At 38.3% G+C, this 25,128-nt stretch overlaps 1 protein-coding gene and 1 long non-coding RNA gene across 6 annotated transcripts in view; one reads left to right on the top strand and one right to left on the bottom strand.

Moving 5' to 3' along the window:
• Window positions 1–20,901, bottom strand: part of LOC105516778 — a 30,493-nt gene extending 9,592 nt beyond the window's left edge. The window contains exon 1 of the long non-coding RNA XR_001002542.1: window positions 20,729–20,901. This is a non-coding gene — a long non-coding RNA (uncharacterized LOC105516778). The remainder of the gene's footprint in view (window positions 1–20,728) is intronic.
• TCF4 (transcription factor 4) overlaps window positions 1–25,128 on the top strand; it is a 428,077-nt gene that overhangs the window by 172,002 nt on the left and 230,947 nt on the right. For all 5 annotated transcript variants that reach the window (XM_011949109.1, XM_011949128.1, XM_011949120.1 and 2 more), the window contains 2 exons: window positions 9,405–9,466; window positions 12,406–12,502. In XM_011949109.1, the coding sequence (XP_011804499.1) occupies window positions 9,405–9,466; window positions 12,406–12,502 (159 nt within the window). The remainder of the gene's footprint in view (window positions 1–9,404; window positions 9,467–12,405; window positions 12,503–25,128) is intronic.

Below are 25,128 nucleotides of genomic sequence, written 5' to 3'. Positions count from 1 at the left end.
GTCATTGCCAGGTCATAGGCTGCAGTGGTAAACATAGGTGGAAGGATTGCCATGTTGAAAGGGTAAACGGAAAATCAGTTTATGGGACTGATTATTTTAAGCAAAAGGAGTTGTGCTGGAAAACTAGATTTTAGGGAAGAGCTTTGAATATGTAAAACTATGGACTTCACCAATATTAGTCAAGCATCTGGAATAGGAAATGACAATAAAAGAAACAGGAGAAGTAGATTTTGTTAAAGTATAAAAGGAAATAGAAGAAAAAGGAGAAAGCAAGAGGAAAGAATGCTGTTTGGGAGAAGTAGACCATTGTGGTTAGGCAGAGCAATTACAGCCTACAAATATTTCAATTAAGCTAACCTCCCCTTCTCAGAACCTCACAAATGGCACCCTCGGGAGAAAAGAGGTATCAGGGAAGAAAAAAGGAAACGGTTCCATGTTTCATGTTGGCTAACCTCTCCCAAGAATAAATTCAATAAATTATTTACCAAATAGGCATTTTAAATACCAATCTGTATATCTGAAGTCATTGTAGTATTATGGATTTTGCATTATAAATATTACATGTATGGTTTGAAAAATACACATATAATTACCTGTAGATGTTGTCAGAGGTATATATTCAGTTTTATTAGGAAATGAAGCATATTCTTAAATGTATTCTTTAGTTGCTTAATGCTTCGTTTTCTAAAGTATCTACCTTTTATTTCTTGCACTTTGTGATATATCTTTAGAAGGTGATATGCCCTTAGGAGGTACCAGACACCTAGTTAAAAACTTCCTTGTAATATTTTCACATTTAAGTACTTTGAAACTTATCTGTGTAATGTTGAAGTTAGGTGGTACTTTGATTTTTTTTTTCTTCAGATATGGTAACTTACTTCTGATTGTTATTCTCACCTGATTCGAAATGTTTATGCTCCAAGAAAACTGTCTTAGTTAAGACTGTTTTTTTTAAGTGCGTTTACATTGGTCACATTTCAAAAAGTCAAAGAAGGTATATATAGTTCACGTTATACTCTTGCTTGAGTTATTCATGGCTCTTATTTGTAAGATATTGCTTAAAAAGGTAGGGTCCCCAAATGACTAACTTCTCTTCAAGAGGAAGTCCCCAACTAGCCAGTGCCATACATTTGAAAGGTTGCTAAATGGCACTCATCTCTCAGCATTTCACATTATGTATTCAAGCTAGGGTATCATTCAAGATAGATGATCGTTGACACTTCCAAATACAGAAATTAGTATAAAGGCTTCAGTGTTACATTTGGTTCAGTTTCATAATTTAACTGTTTACCACCTTGAGTTTCAAAAAGATTTCTGAGTTTCAATATAAGGAACACCACTGACATATTTGTAACATAATAGTTATGCACTTCATTTTGTTACTTTCTGGTTATCTGAATTTTATGTTATCGGAAGATGCTTTCCCTGTTTATAACAGCACACAGTGGAATTAACTCCATGTCTTAAGCAGCAGAAATTTAGTGTTCATTTTTGAAAAACAGTTTATTTTTAACTTAAGGAAAATAATACTGTTTTAAAGGACTTATTAATGGAAGTTTAAGTTGGAGGTTAATTAAGGCTAAAATATTGCAGTCTGCGAACAAATTTTTCCTACTATACTTTCTCACCAGCATATCTACACTTTAACTTTTCTTATCATATGAAAAATACTATAAGATGATCTCATGCTTGACCTTTGAGTTTCAAATTTATTTGGTTAGGAAATCCATTAGCTCTGAGAAAGCCAGAGTTGACAGCAGTCATCTGAAAATGGAAAGCCCAGGTCTGTATTCTTTATATTTGACATATCTTTTTTTTTTTTTTCTGAGACAGTGTCTCGGTTAGTCATCCAGGCTGGAGTGCAGTGGCACAATCTCGGCTCACTGCAGCCTCTGCCTCCTGGGTTCACATGATTCTAGTGCCTCAGCCTCCCGAGTAGCTGGGACTACAGGTGTGCACTACCATGCCCAGCTAATTTTTGTGTTTTTAATAGAGACGTGTTTTGCCATGTTGCCCAGGCTGATCTCGAACTCTTGACCTCACTTTTTTCTAGTCTGATAGTTTTGATTGCTGTCCGCATAAGCAAAGTGGAGCTTTGAGTAATGAAATCATAATCCACCTGCCTTGGCTTCCTAAAGTGCTGGGATTATAGGCGTGAGCCATCGCACCTGGCCTGACATATCTTAACATTTGTGTGGGAAGCATTGACATAACCCTCATCCTTTGCTTAGTCAGATTTGGGAAGTGCTGGAAGCTTCTTGTCAAGTTTCTTGTTAGTGCCCAGATCACTCATTCTGAAGCACCATATCTGATGTCTACTAGAAAACAGAAACAATCATGCTCGCGTGGACATCATCTGTCAATATTTGAATCTCCCCAACTCTTCCTACGTCCGTAATAGTACTCAAATTTTACTTCAAATTACTCTACTTAGAGCTCTTATTATACTGGGTGCTAATGAAAATGTGCACATCCTTAACACGCTCTTTGCTGATGAAATATTTTGAACTCTTAAATTCATCTGGCACTGATGGAGAGCATATGCCATCTCAGTTTGTGTGAGGGCTCAGCCAAGGGTTCTTCCTGGACTAGGAAATTAGTAGGAGCTACAGATGTACGCAGTCTGTGAGTCTCCATGATGGTGTGGAGGATATTTAACAGTGTCAGTTGTTGCAGGGAGAAGGTTTTGAGGCAGTGTAGACTTCATTGTGTTTCAGAATGATTATCTTTCCTGGAAGAACTTAACATTCTATCTCTGAATGCATTCTGAATGTGCTGAAATTTTTATTAAGAAATCAATATATTTCGACAAGAGCAGGAATCTGTAGACTTAGAGCAATGCAAAATACCATTTTAGGCATTTTTCTGATTTCATAAAACTCTAGGGTCCCGGGTGATTGGCATGTTGTAGGCTCAGAGTATAGAAAAGACAACTACACGGCTCTACGTCACATCAATCTAGGTAACTCTCATACCTGTTTATTTCAAATCAAGCTTGAAGTGACAGGGTATTTAGTCTGCGTTCTTAGCTTGGGACTCTGATCAGCATACATAACTTTTGACAGCATGTCATTTGTATATTACACACAGAAATACACCGAGATATAAAGAGAATACTGTAATGGTAAACCAAGCCACTGAATAAATGTAATGCTTAGTGAATTCTCACTCTGATGGTGTTATACAGTTCACGGAGAAGGTAGGATTGTTTAGCCTAAATGTTTTGGGTGTTTCTAAGATCCAGGAGAGTATTTAAAAATCACTGACCTGTTTAGCAGAACAAGGAGTTATAAAAATGTAAGGCTCAGGTTTTCTTAGATATTGGAGGGATTATTAAATTAGCCACTCATGATCAATATCGGTGACTATGGTAGGTATTTACTACAGATCAAGTACTTTCCTAAGTGTTTAACAAATGTTAGTTAATTCAGTTACTTTAACAATAACTCCTTAATCTTGCAAATACTATCATCCCCTTATCTTCTGTTAGAATACTGATTTTGGAGTATGTCTTGGGTTTTCACTTCTGTTCTCATTGACCCAAGAGCCCATTATATTTTCAATGTTGGCAAACGTCCCCAGGGCAAAAAATGTGTTTTCTTCTTCCCTGGGTTCCAGACTTCACTTTGATTTTGGCTCAATGATTCCTTGTTATCTTGTCTGCTCAGTATTTTAAAATTTTTCAAAAAACTGTTATCCATCATTTTTAGTTTTCTGTGGGAGAGTTGTCCAAATATACTAGCCTGCCCTATTTCCAAGAATGGAAATCAAACTTGCTTATTTTGTAGTTCACAAAAATGAGTACGGAGAGGCCAGTGACTTGCTCAGACCAGAGAACTGGTCAATGCAGAGTCCCTGCTGAAATCCAGCTCTTTATCCCAACTTCCAGTGCTGTGTTTTCTAAAGTTTGTCTAGTCTGTCTGACAGTTTTGGTCTTGCTGTCCACAAGAGCAAAGTGGCGCCTTGAGTAATCAGATTACAAGGTTAATGAATGTGGATAGGAAATCGCAGAAGGTAAGAATTACGTCTGAACGTCTTTCCCCTAAATAGAATGTTTGGTCATAGTTCTGCCCAAACTGTTGTGTTTTGGCACTGATCCATCAAATACTTTATTTATTATTTTTTGGAGACAGAGTCTCGCTCTCTCACCCATGCTGGAGTGCAGTGGCTCAATCTTGGCTCACTGCAACCTCCACCTCGCGGGTTCAAGCAGTTCTCCTGCCTCAGCCTCCTGGGTAGCTGAGATTACTGCCGACCTACCACCAGGCCCGGCTAATTTTTCTATTTTAGTAGAGACGGGGTCTCACCGTTTTGGCCAGGCTGGCCTCAAACTCCTGACTTCAACTGATCTGCCTGCCTTGGCATCTCAAAGTGCTGGGATTACAAGCATGAGCCATTGCACTCGGCCAATATGTCAGACACTGTGGAGGGGGCTCATGCAGAATGAATCATATACGATGAAAATTTGTGGATTTTCAGATTGCCTCCTAAAGCAGCCAGCAATCCCATGAAAGAGTTACTAAATCTATCTTAGTTTAGGGTAAAATAAGAAATTAGAAAAATCTTGAACAACTGAGCCCGTTTCAGTCTTTTGGAACAGGAATTTCTATCGTCTACTTGCTTTCTTCCTTTCCTTTTGCCCGGAGTATTATCTTTCTCTGTCTTCTCCCATCTTGGAAAAAGGGTGGCAACAGAACAAGGGAGGGGCGAGAACTAAACAGATTCAGCAGCTTCATCCCAGGCAGTTTTTCATTTGTCTCTCTGTTGCCTTAATGGATTTCACACATCTTTTTCCTGTATATTGTTTAGTCTCACCTCCAGAGGTAAACACTTCTCATACCACAATATTGTCTTACTTTTCACTTTCTGCTGTTTTAATTCATTTCAGTAAAGAACTAATGAGCCCACCATTGTACAGAACCACACAAGACGTTATTTGTGTCAAGCATGCTTCTTTCCTATAATAAATGTATGTCACAGTTGGGTATGATATAAATATGTAGCTCTATAGCTGTATATATATTCACATGGTTATTTGGATAATAAATTCTATGTACTGGCTGAACTATCGTATAGAGCCAGCCATACAAGTTTTATTTTGCCTACTGTTGATACTGTGGGCTGCTATGGGACATTCTGTCCTGTCTGGCTTAATACCAGGATTAGGTATGTTTCTCCTGAACACTTTGTGTGTATTTATCTGATGGTTATTGTCAATCTTGTTTCCCTCTCTGCTTTGTCTACTTAATAGCTTCTAAAATTTTGACCCACCTCTCGCAAATAGCCGGTCCTTCACTGTGTGCATTTTGATAAACTCATACCTCTGGCCTTATTGTTCTCCTACTTTTATTTTCCAGGCGCTTTATTCCTTCAAATATTGATTTCATATCTTTTGTGTTGTATGTGTTTCTGTAATCTTTTGTGGACACAAGAGTGGGTATAAACTCCCAAATAAATACATTCACTCTGCGTGGGGAGAAGTGACAGGAGGGAACATTCAGCTGGTTAGAGAGAGATGTGAAATTCTTACTGGGGAGCCTTTACAGCAGTGAGCAGAGCTTCAGCTTCCTTTTTTGTCCAAGCTCTGCCATTTCCTGATCCCTTGGGCAAATTTTCTAACCCATCTGAGCCTCAGTTTTCTGATATATAAAACCGGAATACTATTAAGGCATTTGAGAGTGTAGCGCAGTGTCTGACATACATTCAAGTCATACATTCACCTCACTTCTTTGAGAGGTGAGGAATAGTTTAGACAGAGGGAATAGCAGTTACAAAACCATGGTGGTCTAGAAGAGCGTGCAGTGTCCTGGTACACTAGCAGGGGTAAGGAATGGCCAGGTGTAGGCCACGTCCAAGGTTTATATGAAAATGAGTCTGGACAAGAGCTTCTGGGATGCTTATATGATGGAGGTGTATACTGAATGCTGCTGAAGCCAGCAGCCCAGACAGGAATTTTAAGATAGGGAGTGAGAGAGGCTGCTGTTGATGGTGTGGGGCATGCATTTGTCTTGTGTTACAGTAGAGTAGTCCTGTGGCTTTCAGACTACTGTGTGCATAAAAGTTACCTGGGGACCTGTTAAAAACAGTTTTCTCAGTCCCACCGCCAGAGTTCCAGACTGAGTAGATGTGAGATGGACCCTAAGAAGCCAATTTAAAAATGGGCATACAGGTGATTCAGGTGGCGGATGCACTTTGAAATGCACTTGGTGGTGCGCTGGAATAGTTACTGAGGAAATGCTAACTAAGGGGCAGGCCTGACAAAGTTCAAGGAGAGGGAAGATGGAAGAAAATGACTTCAAAGCAACATGTTTACATTCATTATGAATTACCATTGCGCATGCTATAGCTTTGTGTCTTCTGCGCATATGAATAAATGAGCACCTATAGATTTTTTTCAAAGATAAACTATAATTAGAATTCATATGATTATTCTATTTGTTAGGTTTGGGAGAGCTAGTGATTTGTCCTCATCCTCGAGATCCAGCAGGAGACCAAGGGAAGGGGAAGCCTGTTCAACAGAGAGCAATCAGAGAAAGAAAGGTGCAGCAGTGTGAGGTCAGGAAGTGGGAAAGGTGGAAATGGGAAAGGCTGGGAAAAGAGCAGTCAGATCCGATTGGTCAGGAATCTGTTTGTGAAGGAATCCAGCCAGTATTTAACCTGCTTTGAAAAAGCTAGACTTCCAGCATTTTTAATTAGTGGATTGCTCGCTTTTGAAATTGCCCAGTTGGGAATACTCAAGTTTTGATGTGTTTTATCTGCCTGCTAATTAGCAGGCTGCTTGGTTGACCATTACTTTTTCTTTTTTCTGTGGACAGAAGATGCATATGAAGGTCTCTTGGTGCATTCCAGCTCAAGTCTGGGTTAAAGTGCATAAGAAAAGCTGTATATTTAATAAGAGTTCTTACTAAATTGTAAACAAATTTTAGTACATCTTTTCTCCAACTTGATTCCTTTTGCTGTAGCACAGGGCTTCTCAATCTCAACACAATTTTTGTTTGGGGTCAGAACACTAAAAATATATGTATTTTTTAGAGACAGGGTCTCAGTTGCCTAGGTTGGAGTGCAGTGGCACAATCGTAGTTCACTGTAACCTTGAACTCCTGGGCTCAAGGGATGCATCCTCCTGCGTCGGCCCCTGCAATTAGTTAGGACTACAGGCATGTTCCACCACACTTGGCTAATTTTAACAATTTTTGTAGAGACAAAATCTTGCTATGTTTTCCAGACTGGTCTCAAACTCCTGGCCTCAAGCAATCCTTCTGCTTCAGCCTCCCAATGTGCTGGTATCACAAGTGTGAGCTGCTGTGCCCTGCACAGGGTATTTCTTACTGTGGAGAGCTGTTTTGTGCATTTATGAGATACTTAGTAGCAACTCTTGGCCCCTGTGTGATCAATGCCACTAGCACCACCCAAGTTGTGACAACCAAAAATGTCTCCTGAGTGGCTTTGCCAAATGTCATTTGGGATGCAGAAGCCCCACTGGCCTGGCCATAGTGTCCTCTTTCCTCCAAGTCTCTGCCTACTTTTCATGTTTAAAATCCTCTTTTAAAATTGAAAAGATAAAATGAGTCCAAACAATTTGAAATCTTATGGTACTTTATAGGGATTCAAATCTGTTCCTCCGTTACTTTTTGGCCAAATTCAAGAGGAGAAATCTCTCAAATGACTCCAAGCTGGCTGTTATAGGTGAAAAGAAAGTCAAGATGCGCCAGACTTTTGAAAGCTTGCAGTGGTTGAGAGATTTTGTTATTTATACACTTTTTATTTTGGCTGAAAATATTTGGTTTTTGTTTAAGAATTAAGAGAACCATGTAGGCTACAAAATTTATTTATGTGCGAATCCCAGAGGGTTGTAAGTAGCTTCTTTGTGTGCTTCAGTTCAGCATATACAGGATAGGCCAGCATGTTGAGTTGTTAAACAGCAGATCTGGGGAAGGTTTTACACCTTTTCTCTAGGCTTGATGCAGTCCCGAGAGCTTTCTTGACATGCCTTGAAGCTCACAGTGCACTGATTTTAACTGTCCATAGGGGACATCTGTTTGCAGTTTGTGTTATCTTCTGAAGCACCAACTAAAAGGAAGTGAAATAATATTTGTCATTAAAAAAAAAAAGAGAGAGAGAAGTTAATTTAGTGGTAATAACTTAGTTGTTGTTGCTCTTCTGTCTCTTAAGATATTCTGAAACACCATGTACTCTACTGTATCCCAAAATAAATCAATTAATTATACTATGATTGCTTCTGCTGATAATAAAATAGCAGTAATAATAAAAGGAATGACAGTAGCGCATTAAGAGAATAAACAATATCACTGAAATGTTAGGAAACACAATAAATGGGATTGTATCTCCTGAACCATAGTTTCACACTTCCTCCTCCACTTCTGTCAGAGGGTGTTTGTGATGGCCGTCTGTTATCAGCCGTGATCAAAATAATGTAACAGTGAAACTTTTTATACTTTTATGAAGGCCCTTTCATCAAAAATCTCACAGCCATTTCTAAATATAGAGCGACTGATCTTTAAAACACTTTTATGTTCTAAGCAATTAATATGGTAACTTAGCTGTGAGACTTTCCATCCTGCGTATTTGTCATTTGGAGCACGGACGGAACATTTCGTAATCTACTCAGCATTGAAACTTCGCTGGTGTCGAGTTTAGAATTCCAACTTTTCGACGGTTCATGTAGGTCTTTTCACCGTCATCTATCAAAACAAAACATTGCTTTATAATGGAATAACCACATTCATTTCCACATATCAAAGCCCAGATTAAGGATTGCAGGCCAAGTGGTATGTCTAGTTTAAAAAAAAAAAAATTGAAAGACAGAGACAGTATTGTCTTAACCTAAAAACAGTTTTTATTTTAAGTCCTAATATCCCTGTAATGTGCTGGTGGAAATAGACTACTGAATACTTTCTCAGTCTCATTTTCTGTTGCATGTCTGGTGTCTCCTGTGATAAGCCTGGGCTGTGGAACAAAAAGGATCCAAGAGCATTATGGCGAGGATGCTAAAGGTGTTAGTGTGGATGTTTACCTTAATTTAACTTTTTTTGGATTAAAGCTGTGTTAGTGTATTTTAAAACTTATTTTATCCAAAAGATTGTAATAAAACTTTAAGTACAGTTTCACATCTATAAAAACTGAGGCTATCTAACACTGTGAAGGATAGAAGTAATTTTTATGTTCATACCTCTGGTTCCTGAGGGTCCAGTTCATTTCTGCTGTGAATTTAAATGAGTTAATTTAAGTAGATGGGTCAGAAGCCACTATCATCATGGTAGCCCTGTGCCTGGTTCTTAATTAAAGGCAACAGGAGATTAATTTGAAACATTAATTTAAAAGTGCATATACAAAAAGAAAAAATTACTGCAAGAAAGCCTAAAGAACTTTTCTCTTGTCCCTAGATGTAGAAGACAGAAGTAGCTCAGGGTCCTGGGGGAATGGAGGACATCCAAGCCCGTCCAGGGTAAGTATATCTAATCTTTTCTCCCACAACCAGACATCCCACATATGTAAATTGACAAACAGAAGATGTGTTTCTCTCTCTGTTTCTCTCCGTCTCTCTCTTTCTCGCACGCACACACACACATACACAGAGGCATGGGCATGCACGTGCATACAAACACACGTATATGTGCATACTAAGTTTAATGAGGATCAGCTTGACTTTGGAATTTTTTTCCCATTCTCTTATTGAATGCTGTTATTCAATTTGACACCTGTTCCACTTCTGCTAACCAGAAGAAAACTCCTTCATTACATATTTGGTCTTTCTTTTGTCAGTTGTTGATCCATATTACACAATGCTATTTGTTGTAGACGGAAAAACTTTAAAAAAATTCCTAATATCCCTATAATGTATTGGTGTGAACAGACTACGGAATAATCCCAAAGATACAGTATGAGGTTCTGTCCTAGCAGTATGATCTGCGTACTGAATCTGAGTTGATTTCACTTTGTAGACATGTTATCATTCCACCAGTAGGGACTTTGGTCACTAGTTGGATCATTCATTTATTTGCTCTCAAGTTTTTGCTATTCTTTTCCACAGTTTTCCTACATGCACTGGTTGTTTCTTGGGGTGTAATAGGAAGACCATGGAATAAGAGATGGGTGGGTGGTTAGGCACTATGTATTTTTGTATGTATATGATCTTGGGCATGTCATTTCATCTCTTGCATCCTCATTTTCCTATTTTGCAAAATGAGGAGGTAGAGCCAGCGGATCATCTATGTTTCTTCCAATTTAAATATTCATGATTTTGTGTGAAATTTCTTTAACTGGATCATTGCTAGGCCCTCTAAAATCCATGTCAGCTTTTATGATATACATATAATGCCCCAGATTAAAAGTACACTTAGTGTACATGGTAAAACCAGCATCTCTTCCTCTCCCAACCAGCTATATATAGATGAAGCATTCTGCAGGGAGGGTAACAGTTTACTGTAAATGTTCACACAAATTTGGGTTGGGGGAAGGTTCCATTTTGGCATAAGAGGCAGGGAAGGTAATCAAGCTGTCAAAATGAGGACATTTCAGCAAGTCAGAGTTAGACATTTCCACCTGTCCATGGCATTGTGATCCTTAGTCTAGTGTTCAGGGTACAGCAGGATCTCTAAGCTTACCAGTAACTTTGTGAGCCCTTACACCAGCTGTCACGCCTGACATTCTAATGCTTTATATGGATGGGTTGAGGAAATCTTTCCTCCTCCTCATGTTACAGTCTGCACTTGCAGAAATAAATCCATTCCCCGTCACAGCAAGTGGAGATCATAGAACTGCCCTCAGTTGTTTAGTTCGTCTAGATTTTCACAATTTCTTATGATTTCTCCATTCAGTACACATGGTACTTTTAATTGTGTTTCAGAAAACAAGGTCTGTTTAGAATCATCTTAATTTAGGATTAAAACTAACTAGGTTTTGGTTTTTGTTAGCTGTCCTGCCATTTTTCTCACGAATATATTGGTGAATAATTTCAAACCAATTTAGTGTAATTTATATTTTCTAAATCCAGAAGTTTGCATGAGGCAAATCATTTGTGGCAGATTTATACCCAGGCAGACTTTCAAGGTCTCTCTTTTTTCATCTTAACATGGAGAGAGTGTCTACCTTCCAGCACTGTGCTGAGGATTAAATTAGATAATATATATTAAGCTTTCAGTACACTATCTAGGATGAGGACACTTAATAAGTGATAATTAGCATTATGCAATGCCTGGTGTAGAATGAGTGAGTGTACTATGATGGGTATTTACAATGTAGCCTCTTTTTATAGATCGACATGTTGGCAGAATGAGATTATAGTATCAGTCAAGTTAGTTGTTACACATGAGGAAAGGTGACTGAGAACGGGGTTGTTTTCCTTAAGGTTGAGGGGATGTGTCTTTTCCTAGGTGATGCAGCAGCCCTCTTTTTTTTGTGTGGGCAGATTCTGCCCTTTGACTCACATGCAACCGATACCTCTGAATAAATTTGACTTAGACTTTATGGGCGGTTCCACCAGCTGAGCGGAATGACTTTTCCCCCCTTCTTTGGTCACTTTATGCGCTTTAGTAGACTGAAAGTTGAACCATGTAGTATAGATGATTTTAACTTTTTTCTACCATGTAATCAACTTTCCCCATTAAAATTAAGTAACTGGACAGCTTAAAAACATTGTTTTAATTTTAAATTCCCCTTAAAACAATAAACTGATTGTAATAATGAAGTATTTCTGTCAAAATTTGTCTTCTTTACAACTGGTTGTTTTTGTGTGACATACTTTGTCCAACTCCAGAAATGCTAATTTATGCTAATGTTTTGATGTTCATATCATAGTTAAATCCTAATATTCTTAACTTTCTTATGTGTTAATTACTTATGTGACAATCTAGTTATCTTACAACCACAATAGTAACTATAAGAAAACATTGAAACTTCAGTATCCTATAATAAAGCATTGAAACTTCAGTATCCTAACACCAACTGTTATTGTTTGAATGGCTCTATCTTGGTCTTTAAAAAGCAATTCATTGCATGCTATGCCTAATTTTCCCTTGTGGCACTATTTTGCTTTAATGTGGCCTTATTAAAATAATAATTTTTAACATACGCAATATGCTTTATAGGTGTCTGATGTTTTACATACACTATTCTATTTAATCATGTCAACAACCCCATGCAGTTGATACCATTATTATTTCTAAGATTTCTCAGCTATTATGAGGAGAAGTTGGACTTCGTAGACTCTAGAGTTTTCTTTTAGCCACTATACCTGTGAAGGTGCAGATTCCTTCTAGTGAAGCTCCAGGGAGGAAATTGTGGACTCCGGTTTTTTTAGGATGGGAGAAGTTTCGGTAGTGGGGCCATGTTTATGTGCTGTTTATTAATATAAAATAACAACTTACACTGTTATTTTATTTACAGAACTATGGAGATGGGACTCCCTATGACCACATGACCAGCAGGGACCTTGGGTCACATGACAATCTCTCTCCACCTTTTGTCAATTCCAGAATACAAAGTAAGACTCATTTTAAATTAACTTACACTTTTTAAATGCTTATGTTTTACTATAGAAGGTAAAACCATGTCCTAGACAGAGGTTCTGCGTTTAGAAATTTGGATATTTAGTCAGTTCACTTGTAACAATCTTAAATTGCAGAGAAGTATTGGCAATCTGTGTTTGGTAATAGTATATCAAAGATTAAGTTTTACAACCATATGGAATGAAATGCTTTTAGTGATACTGAATCTACGTGGAAATTTTGGTTTCCTTAGACCTAAAGCACGGACCACACTTTCAGTGTTGCATAAGTAGTTTCCTGAGTTAAGGTAGATGAAGTCAAAGTGGTGAACATTTAGAATAAAAATATCACTAGGCTTGTTGATTGGCAATGATATATAGTCAGTGTTAACTGCGATTTCTGCTAAAGGGTTTATGAAAATAAATGGTGTTAATGGGCTTAGTGTGCTTAAATCAGAGTAGTGCGTTCAAGTTGAATTGTAAAATCTGGTTGTGTATTTATCAAGGCGTGAACTTGAGAGCTAATGGCCTAGGCAGAGCGCATCCTGCTTTACTAAAGCAAGTTACCTGTTTGAGCTGTCTGTGAATCTCCAGCATGCCGTTCATCCTGGCATCCTCAGCATGTTTTTCTGCTTTTGGCTACCCTGTAGGGATGTTTGTTTAATAGCAGTAACTTGAGCAATGAAAAGATGATTCCTAATGGTTTAAAAGGTCCAATAGCTGGCTACTTTAGTTTTGATTGAACCAATGATCTTTGTTCTAGTAAACATGAGTTTTTAACAATATTAGTAAATCTCTCAACCTGGCCAGATTCTCTTGAGAATCTGTCAATAAGTGAAGTTACATTTCTTGGTACAAGCTGTTGGACAACACTCCAAGGAAAACACACAACGGTAATTATGTTTTTCTGAGACCATAACTGCAAATGCTTCTAAAGAATGTCATGATTTTAAGCTTTGGAAGCTATACCAGTTACTTCAGGTCCTTGAATCTCGCATTCTTTGAAAAATCACTGTCAAATCCATCTAAATGGATTTCAGATATGTAACACAAAATAGTCAAAGCAGATAAATACTAGCAACTTATAGTTAATGGGTGACATCATATGTGCATGCCTTTGAGTGTCTTACCAACTTTGAGAACCACAAGGTTGGTTTTGGTCATAGGATGTTCTTATTTTTGTGTTATTTTTGCCTTCAAAGTAGTAAATTTCATATGTATGTTTTAACACTGTAACTAAAACAGGAATCCCAGTCCTTTATCAGTTGTTGATAGCAAGGTGCATTGTTTCTTGTTCTCAGGATATGTAGATACAGGTGACTAGATGCATTAAACAAATTAGATTTTAAAAGGCAGCTTTTGACTCTTCAGTGTCAGTAGTTATGATTTTATTTCCAGCACCTTTGCTTTTCTATTCATCTTAACACAACCGCTTAGAATAAAAGATTGATTTGAAAATAGAGTCTTGAAAAGTAGCACTTAAATAATATACTAACTTCCTTGGATCCTAAAATGATCCTCTAATGAGCTACAGTGAGAAAAATGAATAAATAAATACTCATAGTGAGAAGTTTATGTTATCTATGTGAAAAAAGTTTTAACTCTAAAGAACAACTTGATAAATTAATATTACAGAATACACCAAGCAGTACAAACAGATTAAATGATTGTTCTGTTCATGTTTCCTCATGGGCAACTGCTTTACAAATCAAATTAGTTTTTCAATCCAAATAGTATTTAAAATATAAGTGGCCCGACAGTCTAGAGCGGAGAGAGCTGATTCTTTTCACTTGGTTGTTGTTTAGGCTGCAAATCCATGTCAGCCTTGCTCTTTTATCCCGTCTGCCCTCCTTCCCATTAAACTCTTAAATATGGAGACCAAGACAGTCTCCTGCATTGTGATAGGAAATGCTACTATGTCCACGAGGCCCCCACCCACTGTTCCCAATGAAAGGACTTCTCTGTTAGATAAGCTGTCTGGTTTGAAACATGGCTCTTCATTGTTTACAAACTGCTACATTTTCCACCTCAAGCAGATTTTTGCACAGAAAAGAATTGTGCTTGGGCTAAATGGTTTATCTGACATTAACGGCGCAGTGTCAGACTGGGGTCAGGGAAGTCGCCCTCAGAGCGAGAGGGCATTGCGCGGTATGCGAAAAAAAATGGAAAAGGGAGAAAAAGATATTGAAGCAAGTATGAAATACTTTACAGTTTTATTTAGAGAAGAACAATTTTTTTTTTTTTAAGAGAATTCACTCTGATGCTGCATTAAAAACTCTTCCCGTCGCTATAATTTCTCACATCCCAGACGCCTTCTTGATTGGCTTGCGTATCTGAAGGCTAGATTCAGGGAACAAAGATTCTCATTGATTTTGCCCAAGCTGCTGTTTATTTAAAATGAAACCACTTTTCAGATGAGCCTTATTTGGTGTTATGTTACAGCTTTACAAAGGAAAGATAGATCATTTTCAAGAAATTAAGGACAATTAATTTACAAATGGTAATAAAAACAAAGTAAGATCTATTGGTGTGGGGGACAGCTTGAACTCGTAGCATATCTGCTGTGTTCTAAACTGCACTTTGTGTCCAGACCCAGAGCCCATGTCGTGACCTTTGTGGACATTTTCTTTCTACCAAAAGAAGGTAGTAGACTTCAGTATAAGTGTTGGACAACACTCCAGTCTCCACTTTCAGAATCTTTAACTGGTTTCCGTTAAAAGTGCAAAGTATTTCTTTCTGTTTCAAAGACTTAATTCTACCGTGATGTCGCATCAGGGTAAAAGCTATAGCATCAGAAATAAATCAGCCACTTTGTTGCAGCAGATTCTCTATTGTCAAATCAATCAAGCCTGTGACTGAATTAGGCGTCTGCTACAGAAATAAGTGACACTAATTTTACAGGAAAGAGTTATTAACTGCAGATGACCTGATTTTTTTTTCTTTTTTCTTTTTGGTAAACTGTTCATTTAGTACGGTTTTATTTTATTGCAAAGAAAGAAAAAAGTACTGGACTACTCTTTCCCTTTGAGAGTGGATTGTTATTAATTATATTTTTTGTTCTTTATGGCAGTATACAATTTTAGAGAAATGATAACAGGCATTGCTAAACCCATTATTACAACTCTGAACTCCTTGATTTCACATGAATGGTTTTGCATTTTACAGATTTTTAAACATAATACTTCTATTTGGCACTGAAATTCCAAAACTCAGTTCATTTGTGTCTCTATTTCAAATTTATGCAAAGTGCGATGTAAGTTATAAGAGTAATAAAGTGTTTTAGCCTAGGCAACATGATGAAACCTCATCTCTACCAAAAATACAAAAACTTAGCCAGGCGTGGTGGCACGCATCTGTGGTCCCAACTACTTGGGAGGCCAAGGAAGGAGGATCTCTTAAGCTCAGGGGGTGGAGGTTGCAGTGGGCTGACATCATGCCATTGCACCCCAACCTGGGCAACAGAGTGAGATCCCATCTCAAAAGTAATAAAATGTTTGTGTTAATTTATTCTTTTAGAAATAAGCTAATGTGTGTGGAAAAATAGCACTATTTGATAGTTTGTGAATCCCTAAAGTAAAATAACCAAAATACCCATGTGTGGTTATACATGCATGGACACACATGTACACCCACACACCCAATGTATGTATCGTGCTAGAAGAATTAATGACATTTCTTGGTTTATAAGATTGTTCTGTGTTCCTGTCTGTGGTTACACTTGTCATACAGGGTTTTAGTGGGTGATATTTGTAAGTCTTTTAAAGAAAAGCCTAACTAACAGAAACAGAAAGCAAGCTCCTAAATTTTTAAAAAATAGGTGTGAATAGCCTTTCTGTTAGTTTTGATGTTGGCAGGGCTTAGAGATGTGAGTACTGACTGTCTGCATTGACCAATTCATATACTTGTACCTGACATTTACTAAGAACTCACTCATTGCTTTCATTGTGTAGATACATGCCAGGTTACATTTTGCCTTAGTTGAAATTCCATGCATTGTTTTATATCTGGAGAAAATAAATCATTTCTTCCTTGTGACTGCCTATCATTATTAATGATTGTAATGTACACTGGACCTATTGGAAACTCATTCATTGCAGTTCTTAAACAATGTGATGAAACCTTCCTAGGTGGTCAGTTGGATAGTTTTCAGAGTATGCTAATGGTAGAAAGGGTCCATGAGTCTAACTCCTCTGTTTTTTAAGAGGGTTATTTATATGCTATAGAATAGTTTGAAAATCCTGGCAAGAAGTATATAGAAAGAATATGCACTTAAGAAAAGAAAACTTTTTTTCCCCTTTATCAAGCACTAAACTCCTGCAGGTAATTTTCCAGATATTTTTACAATGGTAGACAATATATTTTCTAGCTAAAACTATTTGATCCAAGGAAGGAGCTAAGCATTCCATTTTCCTTTTATTATTCCAGAGCATCAATTGAAAACTGAGGATAAGTGAGCAAGTTGCCCCATAAAATTACATACATAGTATTTGTGACTGAAGGGTGTGAAAAGTGAAGCTTTTCTACACTTGGCTACAGCTTAGTTCAGCATCAGGGGCTATGCTTTCACATGGCCCATTTTGAATGGTTCAGTTTCCTTAGTGTAGTATTTGGTACTAGTCCTACTCGTGGTACTTTCTCAGAGCATTAAATAATTTACCACCATAGAGTAAATGGTTTCTAACCTAGCTCAGTGGAACATTTTACTGCTGGATTAGATTGAGGTTTCAGGCAGAACTGAAGAAAGCTGCTGGCTTACAGGATGACCTTTGAATCTCATCTGGGTTAGCGGTTGATATTTTGATTTGGTTACTGTGGTCATATTGTGACAGCTGCTAGCTCATTATAATTCGGTTCCACTGCTCCGTTTGCCTAGCAGGAATATTTAGGTTTGTATTACTTCAGAGTGTTTATGGCTACCCTGAGTTTAGCCCAGCATAAAGGTGAAGTGTTGTGAGTGTTTTCAAATCCCAGTGGCAGAAGCGGATGCCACAGTCTTCTTGTAAAACAGCAAATGTGAGTACATGCTAATGCAGGGAGTTTTACTCTTCATTGTAAAACAGAGAATAAGCAATGAATCAGCTTTTACTAGGAAAACTGTTTTTGGAAGCCTTAATGTACAAAGGAAAAGCATGACTACAAAGAAATGTAATTTTTCAAAGCATGAATGAGATGTTACCTAACTTCGTGGTCAGATATTTTGTTCTGTGCAGAAGTGTGAGTATTAGAAAATAGCAAAACCTGTAAAATAATGGCAATCATTTGATGTTTGAAAGTTCCAAAGGTCAAATAATCTTTAGTAACTTCGTAAGAATGGAACTGTGAATATAGATGTCAGCTCTAGAAATTTCAGTTCACTTTTTAAATGCAGCGACATCAGGTAGTGATACGAGCAGGCCTCTTTGCTACTTCATTAGTTAGGGACATCTTGGTCTTTTTTTTTCTTTTTTTTAATGACACTTTTCAGCTTGAGGTTATCTCGGTATCAGCTCTTAGGTATTAGACTTATAATGTGGCACAAGTAATTTCTGAGAGAAGAAATTATTAATTGTGGTCTTATTTGATTTTACTTTGGGAATTTTGATTTTTTAAATGTTAAATTTAAAATGTCCTCCTGAAATGTTAACAAGTATGACTCGTTTGAGCCTCATCCTTGGTGTTATTAGCAATCCTGATTGTTGAGCTAAGGCTGGTAGTCAGGAGTCAGGAGAACTGAGGTTTTTTCTTCTACTCCTTCTATTCTTCTTCTCCTTCTTTTTCTTTTCTTTTTCTTTCTTTGTTTTTTTTTTTTTTGTTTGTCTGTTTTGTTTTGAGATAGTCTCTCTCTGTTGCCCAGGCTGGAGTTCAGTAGGATGATCTCTGAAGCCTCAGCTTTCTGGGCTCAGGTGAGCCTTCCACCTTAGCCTCCTGAGCAGCTGGGACTACAGCTGTGCACCACCACATCTGGCTAATTTTTGTATTTTTAGTAGGGATGGGGTTTTACCATGTTGGCTAGGCTGGTCTTGAACTCCTGACCTGAAGTGATCTGCCTGCTTCAGTCTCCCAAAGTGCTGGGATTACAGGCATGAGCCACCATGCCCAGTCAAGAACTGAGTTTTCTATTCTGTTTTGCTACAGCTCCCTGTGGGTCCTCTGGTCAGGTCGTTTTCACATCTTTAGATTGAGGGAGGAACAGCTCTTTAGGTGATCTCTGAGGTAGTTTTATCATCTAATGGTCCATTGATCTTTCGGATACGTCATTTTATCCTTATACTATATTTTCTCTTTGGAGATGTTTTATTGTTCTTTCTAATCCATTCATCTCTATTTTATGAATACCTTCAAGTGACTTTGCCAGTGATGTGTTTTCCAAATGTAATTCTTTAAAGCCTAACTAAAATAGATATTCCTTTTGTAGCTCAGCTGATTCCAGATCTATAGCTAAGGAATTGGATTGGTTAGGGATAAATAAAATAATAACTCATTAAGTTGAGTCATCAGGAGAAAAGTGCTGTGCATAGATCAGTATTTGGCATAGAGGTTGTAGGACTTCAATAAATGACTGTCGAGTGAATCAGGGAATTAGATAGATAGGGTTTAAACGTTGAGTGAAAAGCCCATACATTAAAGTTAGGCCTATACCTTACTGTACCAAGAAGAAGACCCTAAACCAGAGCCAGTCATATAGAAATCCATGTTTTATTCTATAGGACTATATCCTTGACTGGACAAAATATTCTGCCAAAATAGGAAATGGACCATATTACAATGTGGCCTATTTCAGTTTTCTGTACACCACAGATTATTTTATGTATAAGCAGAAATAAGTAAAATCAATAATATTTTAGGTCGAGCACAGTGGCTCATGCCTGTAATCCCAGCACTTTGGGAGGCCAAGATGGAAGGATTGCTTGAACCCAAGTGTTTGAAACCAGCCTGGGCAATATAGCAAGATCCTGTCTCTACAGATAGTAAAAAAATTAGCCGGGCGTGGTTTTATGCATTAGTGATCCCAGCCATTGAGGAGGCTGAGGTGGAAGGACTGCTGGAGCCTGGGAGGTTGAGATCACCAGAGTGAGCTGAGATTGTGCCACTATACTCCAGCCTGGGTGACAGAGGGAGGCCCCATTGCTAATAATAATAATTATTATTATAATTATAATAAATAATTTGAAAAGCCATTGAAAAAAGTTGTGTTTCTGTTATTCAGCTAAGATAACTGATTTCCTGTTGTCCAGTTGGAGAACATTTCCATCCTTTTCTCATTGGTCTTGTTTCCTTTCTAGCCTACTCTGTGATATAGCACGGTTAATGCTGTGATCCTCAAACACTTTTAGAGTCAAACTTGGTTTACCAAACCAAGTCTTATAACATTTAGAAGAATTTCTAACCAGAAAAATGTTACTTGAAAACTATGGCCAACAGAGATGTATAGACCTTCTAAATACCCGGGGAAGATTTCTCACATAGAAAGTTATTGACCCAAACAGAAGATAAATCATTTAAGCTTCACATAAAAGTAAAAAGCAATTTGTATCAGGTAGGAATGCTTTTGCTTCGAAGTAATGGAAAATGTGACTAATGGTGGCTTAAGAATAATTTTTCTCATTCTAGAAGTCTGGTGGTAGGCCCCTGCTGGAAGTGGTTTGCAGCTCAGTGATGTCAGGGCTGATGGCTCTGTGATTCTTTTGTCCTTTCCCTCATTGTCTCAAGATGGGGGTCACAGCTTCTGGTGTCTTCAGGTTTGATGCAGACAGAAGGGGAAGGGTGAGTTGAGCAGTGTCTCCCAGCCACACTGCTTCCCCATAACACAGGCCATCTCCAGTTGCAGAGGTTGGAGCAGGGCTGGGAATGCAACCTGGGAAATAGACAGGAGAGAAGGGAGTCAGGGATTCATACTGGGATTACTAACTTGCAGTGTTCAATTCACACTTTAATTTTTTAAAGAGAAAAATACATAATTTTCTATTTAATAATTTTGAAAATTAAGAACAAGGCACTAACTTTCATGTAATAAAAAACATATAAAAAGATGTCTCAACTGTAATTTCCAGTCAGCAAATTAGAGAGGAAGATGGAGTAGGAAAAAAGATATTGTAGAGAGGAAGGTGGAGAAAGTCCAGGCATGACGTCTTGCATGGGAAGGAGTGTGAGGCCTGCTATTTGCATCTCACCTTCAAGGCCTATGCCTTAATTGTCCTAAGCCCTTGAGCAAGGCAGCAACCAGCCAGAGCCAGCTCTCCTTACCTCTGATTTCCCCAGAACCTTCTCTTTTAGGTCTCCGGCTTGACTTCCTGCCAGCCTGTCCAGGGCACCCTTGTTACGCAATAGGCCTGTAGCTCCAGTCACCACCCTTTTCTCCAGTCCCCTGGGTGGTCTTTGGCAGAGCCAAAGGCCAGGTTTTACTCCCAATGCCTCCTACTGCACCTATCCAGAGCAGACCTGGCACCCTGGAGCATGTCCCTGGGACATGCTGCTACAAGCGACAGACAGAGATCTTTTTCCTGGACCATTGCCCAAACAGTTTCCAGCGAACTTACCTCCAGCAACCTGCCGTGTCACCGTGAAACACTCAGACAAGAATACCTACTGCCTGGGGGAGAAAACCCTCTACTTTCTTTTACTATGTACACAATTGCAGTTGTTGATTTTTAATGTGAGGATTAGGTGCAGCCAAAAGACATTTAGTTTTAGACAACATGCCACGACTGGATGAAATTGTGAGAGTTAGATCCATCTTTTGTCCAGAGGTTTCCCAACTGTATTGAACAGTCTCATGCCATGAATCAGACACATTGAAACAGAGGCAGGGGGAAGGACCATCTATCATTAAAGGTAACCAGGATGTGAAATAAACAGTGCTGCTTTTATTTAGTAGAAAAAGTTTTTCTCTAGGTTTTTTTTTTATTTATTTTCATGTTTTTATTTACTTACTTTCTTTTTAGACACAGAGTCTCACTCTGTCACCCAGGCTGGAGTACAGTGACATGATTATAGCTCACTGCATCTTCAAACACCTAGGCTTAAGTGATACTCCTGCTTTAGCCTCCCAAAGTTCTGGGATTACAGGTGTGAGCCACTGGGCCCGGCCAATTCTCTAAGTCTTTCCTTGGGAAAATGCTTTATTTGAATTTTGCGTAAGCCCTGTACTTAAAATGTGTCTGTGACAGTATTAACCAGTACCCTACTTTTTGACTGGATCTTGGGCAGCGGGGGTGCAATTAAATACTTTGCATTTCTCAAACCTCTCACTACTCCATGGTGCCAGGAAAATAACATCAGTATAGTTATAGTGAACCTCACATCCTTGAAAGTTATGTGTCCTTCTTAAGTGCTGTATTCATCCTCAATAAAAATAAGACTGCTTTCTTTGTTCACATTATACATTCTTAGAACCAGAGAAGCGAAGGAGCTGTGTTGAGCACTGCACGTCTTACAGGTTGTCATGGGACAGTGGATTCGAGGTCTTCAGGGGTCACTTCAGCATAATTCTTGGCTCTTCACTTCCTGGTGATGGGTGATGGGACGTTGGGCAAATTTCTTCTGAGCCCTCGTTTTCTGGTTTCCCAGGTGAGGACAGGGATGCCAGCCTGGCCCACCCCTCCCAGGCTCACTGTGAAAGGTGAGGTGACGTGATACACTTTGTAACCACTGTGCTCTGCTGTGTGACTGTTAGGGCATTGCGAGGCTACACACTGGTCATCTGTCATTTTTGTCTGGGTAATGAATGGAAAAATCTATAGACTTTGGGGTTTTGGGTGGTAGCAGTTTTAAAATACCTATACCTTCTAAGGAGATTGGAACAGAAGGCAGGAGCAGGTGGAGGTAGTATAGAACATTCAGTTCTGTAAACATCAAGACCAAAATGAAAAGGCGTCTTTTTTAGCCAGTCCACAAAACAGTAATCCCATAAAATAAGTACCTCTTTGGGGACAGCTGTGTTGGATTCAGGTGCTCCCTTTTGTGAAATATTTGCCTTCAGCCATGTTTCTCTCCATTTTTAATGTTCTCAAGTTTCATCTTTAAACACAAGGCCAAGAACGCCCTGGTGTGGTGTTTGAGTGGTGAGTCTAGGGAGAACCCATGGACAAATGCAGATATCTTTGCTTGTGTTGTAGGTCATCTGGATAATGAAGTCACTACAAGGTATGATGGTTTTCATCAAGGAGATAGTTTTACAAATACCTTCCATGTGCTCAGGGATGTTTTGGAGACAGTCCTATTCCACTTCATTTCTTTCTTCTTCACAGATGCTTGGTATAGACTGTTGCCTCTGTATATGGGATTATTCTCTCATTCCCCTTACTTCACAGACGCTTGGTATAGAATGTTGCCTCTGTATTGGATTATTCTCCAATTCCCCTTACTCTTAAGAGTTTTTGAATCCAAAGGAAGCACAATTTGTTTTGAGTAAAAGGAGGTATTCAGTGGATCTCAAATTTTCTTTTCTTTTGCAGAATATCAGGCCTAGGAACCAACAATTGCAAAATATATGGAGCATAGATTGAGATTAAATTAAATTTATTTCTAAGTGGTTAATAGACACAGCTCAAACATTTTTCGTCTTCTTGATGATTGCTTATTAATCACTTCTTAATTCCTTGACACATTAATAGGAAAAATTATAAGGAAGCATCATTTGAAAGTGGTATAAAATACAGCTGGTTATATTGTTTATGTTTAAGATAAAACATTTAAAGCTTTCATGTAGATTGAAAATGCCACAAGAAAATTAACATGGGGGAAGTGGTGGATGGTGGACCTAGCAGGGCACTGTTGTCAGCTGGGCATTGCTGTGAGCACCAGATCACCACTCTCCAGTTCTGTGACCTTGGGCAAGTTTCTTTAGCACTGTGATGAAATGTCTCATCTAAGTCAGTTGCCCTGTGTTTAAATAAAATAACATAAAGCCACCTGGCCCTAAAATTCAGTTAATGCAAATTATTATTACACCTACTATTATGTTATCTACTCTGTTTTTCTGTTCATCGGGTCCGATCAGCTTGGCAAAAGTGATATGCAAACTTGAGCATCATGTAGTGAATTCTGGCAGAATGTGGAAGTGATTAATTAAATGCCACCCCCTCGTGGGCCATATTAAAGCTGAATGAAAATAGAAAATGTGTAATATCTGATAACATTTGGTGGAGAAGGGGGAGACAGAAAAAGTGAAGGATAAGAGAAAAGGAGACACATATAAAGCTAATTTTAGAGCGATAGATCGCAAAGTAAGATTTTCTAGCCTTGTATTATTAGCATTGGCTTGGCTTTCTGAGTCTCGAAATTACTAGGTTACTAATTGGTCATGACTTTTCCTCACCTTGGCTGTTCAGACCAAGCTGTACTCTTAACAGCTCAGTAGCCAAATCTGAATGCCTCGGATATAAGCATAAACTCTTTATGTGTAACTGATTGCACTTAATTGGGCAATGCCAAATCATGGAAGAAAATGTATTAGTAACCCTGTCTCCTTCAGAACTTTCAGAGTAATTGGAAATGAGCCTAATATCCGTGTTTTTGAAAGCTTTAACAATTGGTCTACTGACAGGATTAAATTCATACTTTATATGGTGTGTGTGTGTTTTCATGCATAAATTTTTTTCCTTATTTATTGATGGTCTTACAAATATTATTTGGAAATTGAGATGCAGTGAGCACAGATCTTTTAAATATCTTGGCAGACCGCCTCAGTAGCTGTGGATGATCCCTGTTAGCTAGAGAAAAACCAGGAAAAAAAAAACCCAACCTGGTAAACAACAGTTTACAAAATGATCTCTGTGTGATTTTGAACAAGCTGGTTTTCATTTTAATCTCAGTTTCCTTATTTCTGTCACTGACCTAACTCATGGAGATGTGGCCAGGGGAGGGGGGGTGAGCTCTCTGAATTTTTTTGTTTCTCCTGAAATAAAACAATTCTAAATATACATACTTTTGTGTGATTACATTTTCCGTTTTTCGCAAATCCCTAGGTATAGTTTGAACACCAATTGAAAATAAAAGCAAGCCACCTTCTCCCCATCTCTTCAAGGCATTTTAATAGTTAATGAGATTTTGCCCCTTACTCTCATGAGTTTCATTTGGTTCTGAAATAAAAATTTACGGCTGTTCTCTCAGCTGAGCTGATACTAGTTTAAGAGTGGAATTGAGTTCACACCTGCTCTGGCATAAAAAGCCTCTATGTGACTTCTTTAAAATATTCACAGAGCAGAATAAGAGAGAGTACTCACTATCTCTACAATTGTAATAACTACACGGTAATGTTGCTTGCAAGCACTTTAGGGAAGCTGCTCTATGAATTGACTCTAATCTGCTGATATTGTCCACAGATAGATGCCTCCCGTAAGTCACCTGTGTTCCTCAAGGTGGAATGCGGTTGTGGAAATGCAGTTGGTTTGTGTAGGCAGTGGGTCTACATTAACACTGTAAAGTGTACGTATGGGAAAATCTTTGCATTTGCTAGGCCATTTAGCCGTTCAAGACATGGTCCGTTAGGCAGCGTACAATGGGTTTTCTGAGTGTTCTGGTTAAGGAGCAGGATGTGTAAAGTAGTATACATTTAGGCGGATAATTAATAATTAGTGTAGGCTTGTAAGACTCTAATAGAATATATAAATTTCAGCACCTGTTAAAGTTTTATCAGAGCAGAT

Source organism: Colobus angolensis, unplaced genomic scaffold, assembly GCF_000951035.1.
Source record: "Colobus angolensis palliatus isolate OR3802 unplaced genomic scaffold, Cang.pa_1.0 Scaffold108, whole genome shotgun sequence".
Classification (NCBI taxonomy): Eukaryota; Metazoa; Chordata; class Mammalia; order Primates; family Cercopithecidae; genus Colobus; species Colobus angolensis.
This window is presented reverse-complemented; position numbering and strand designations above follow the sequence as displayed.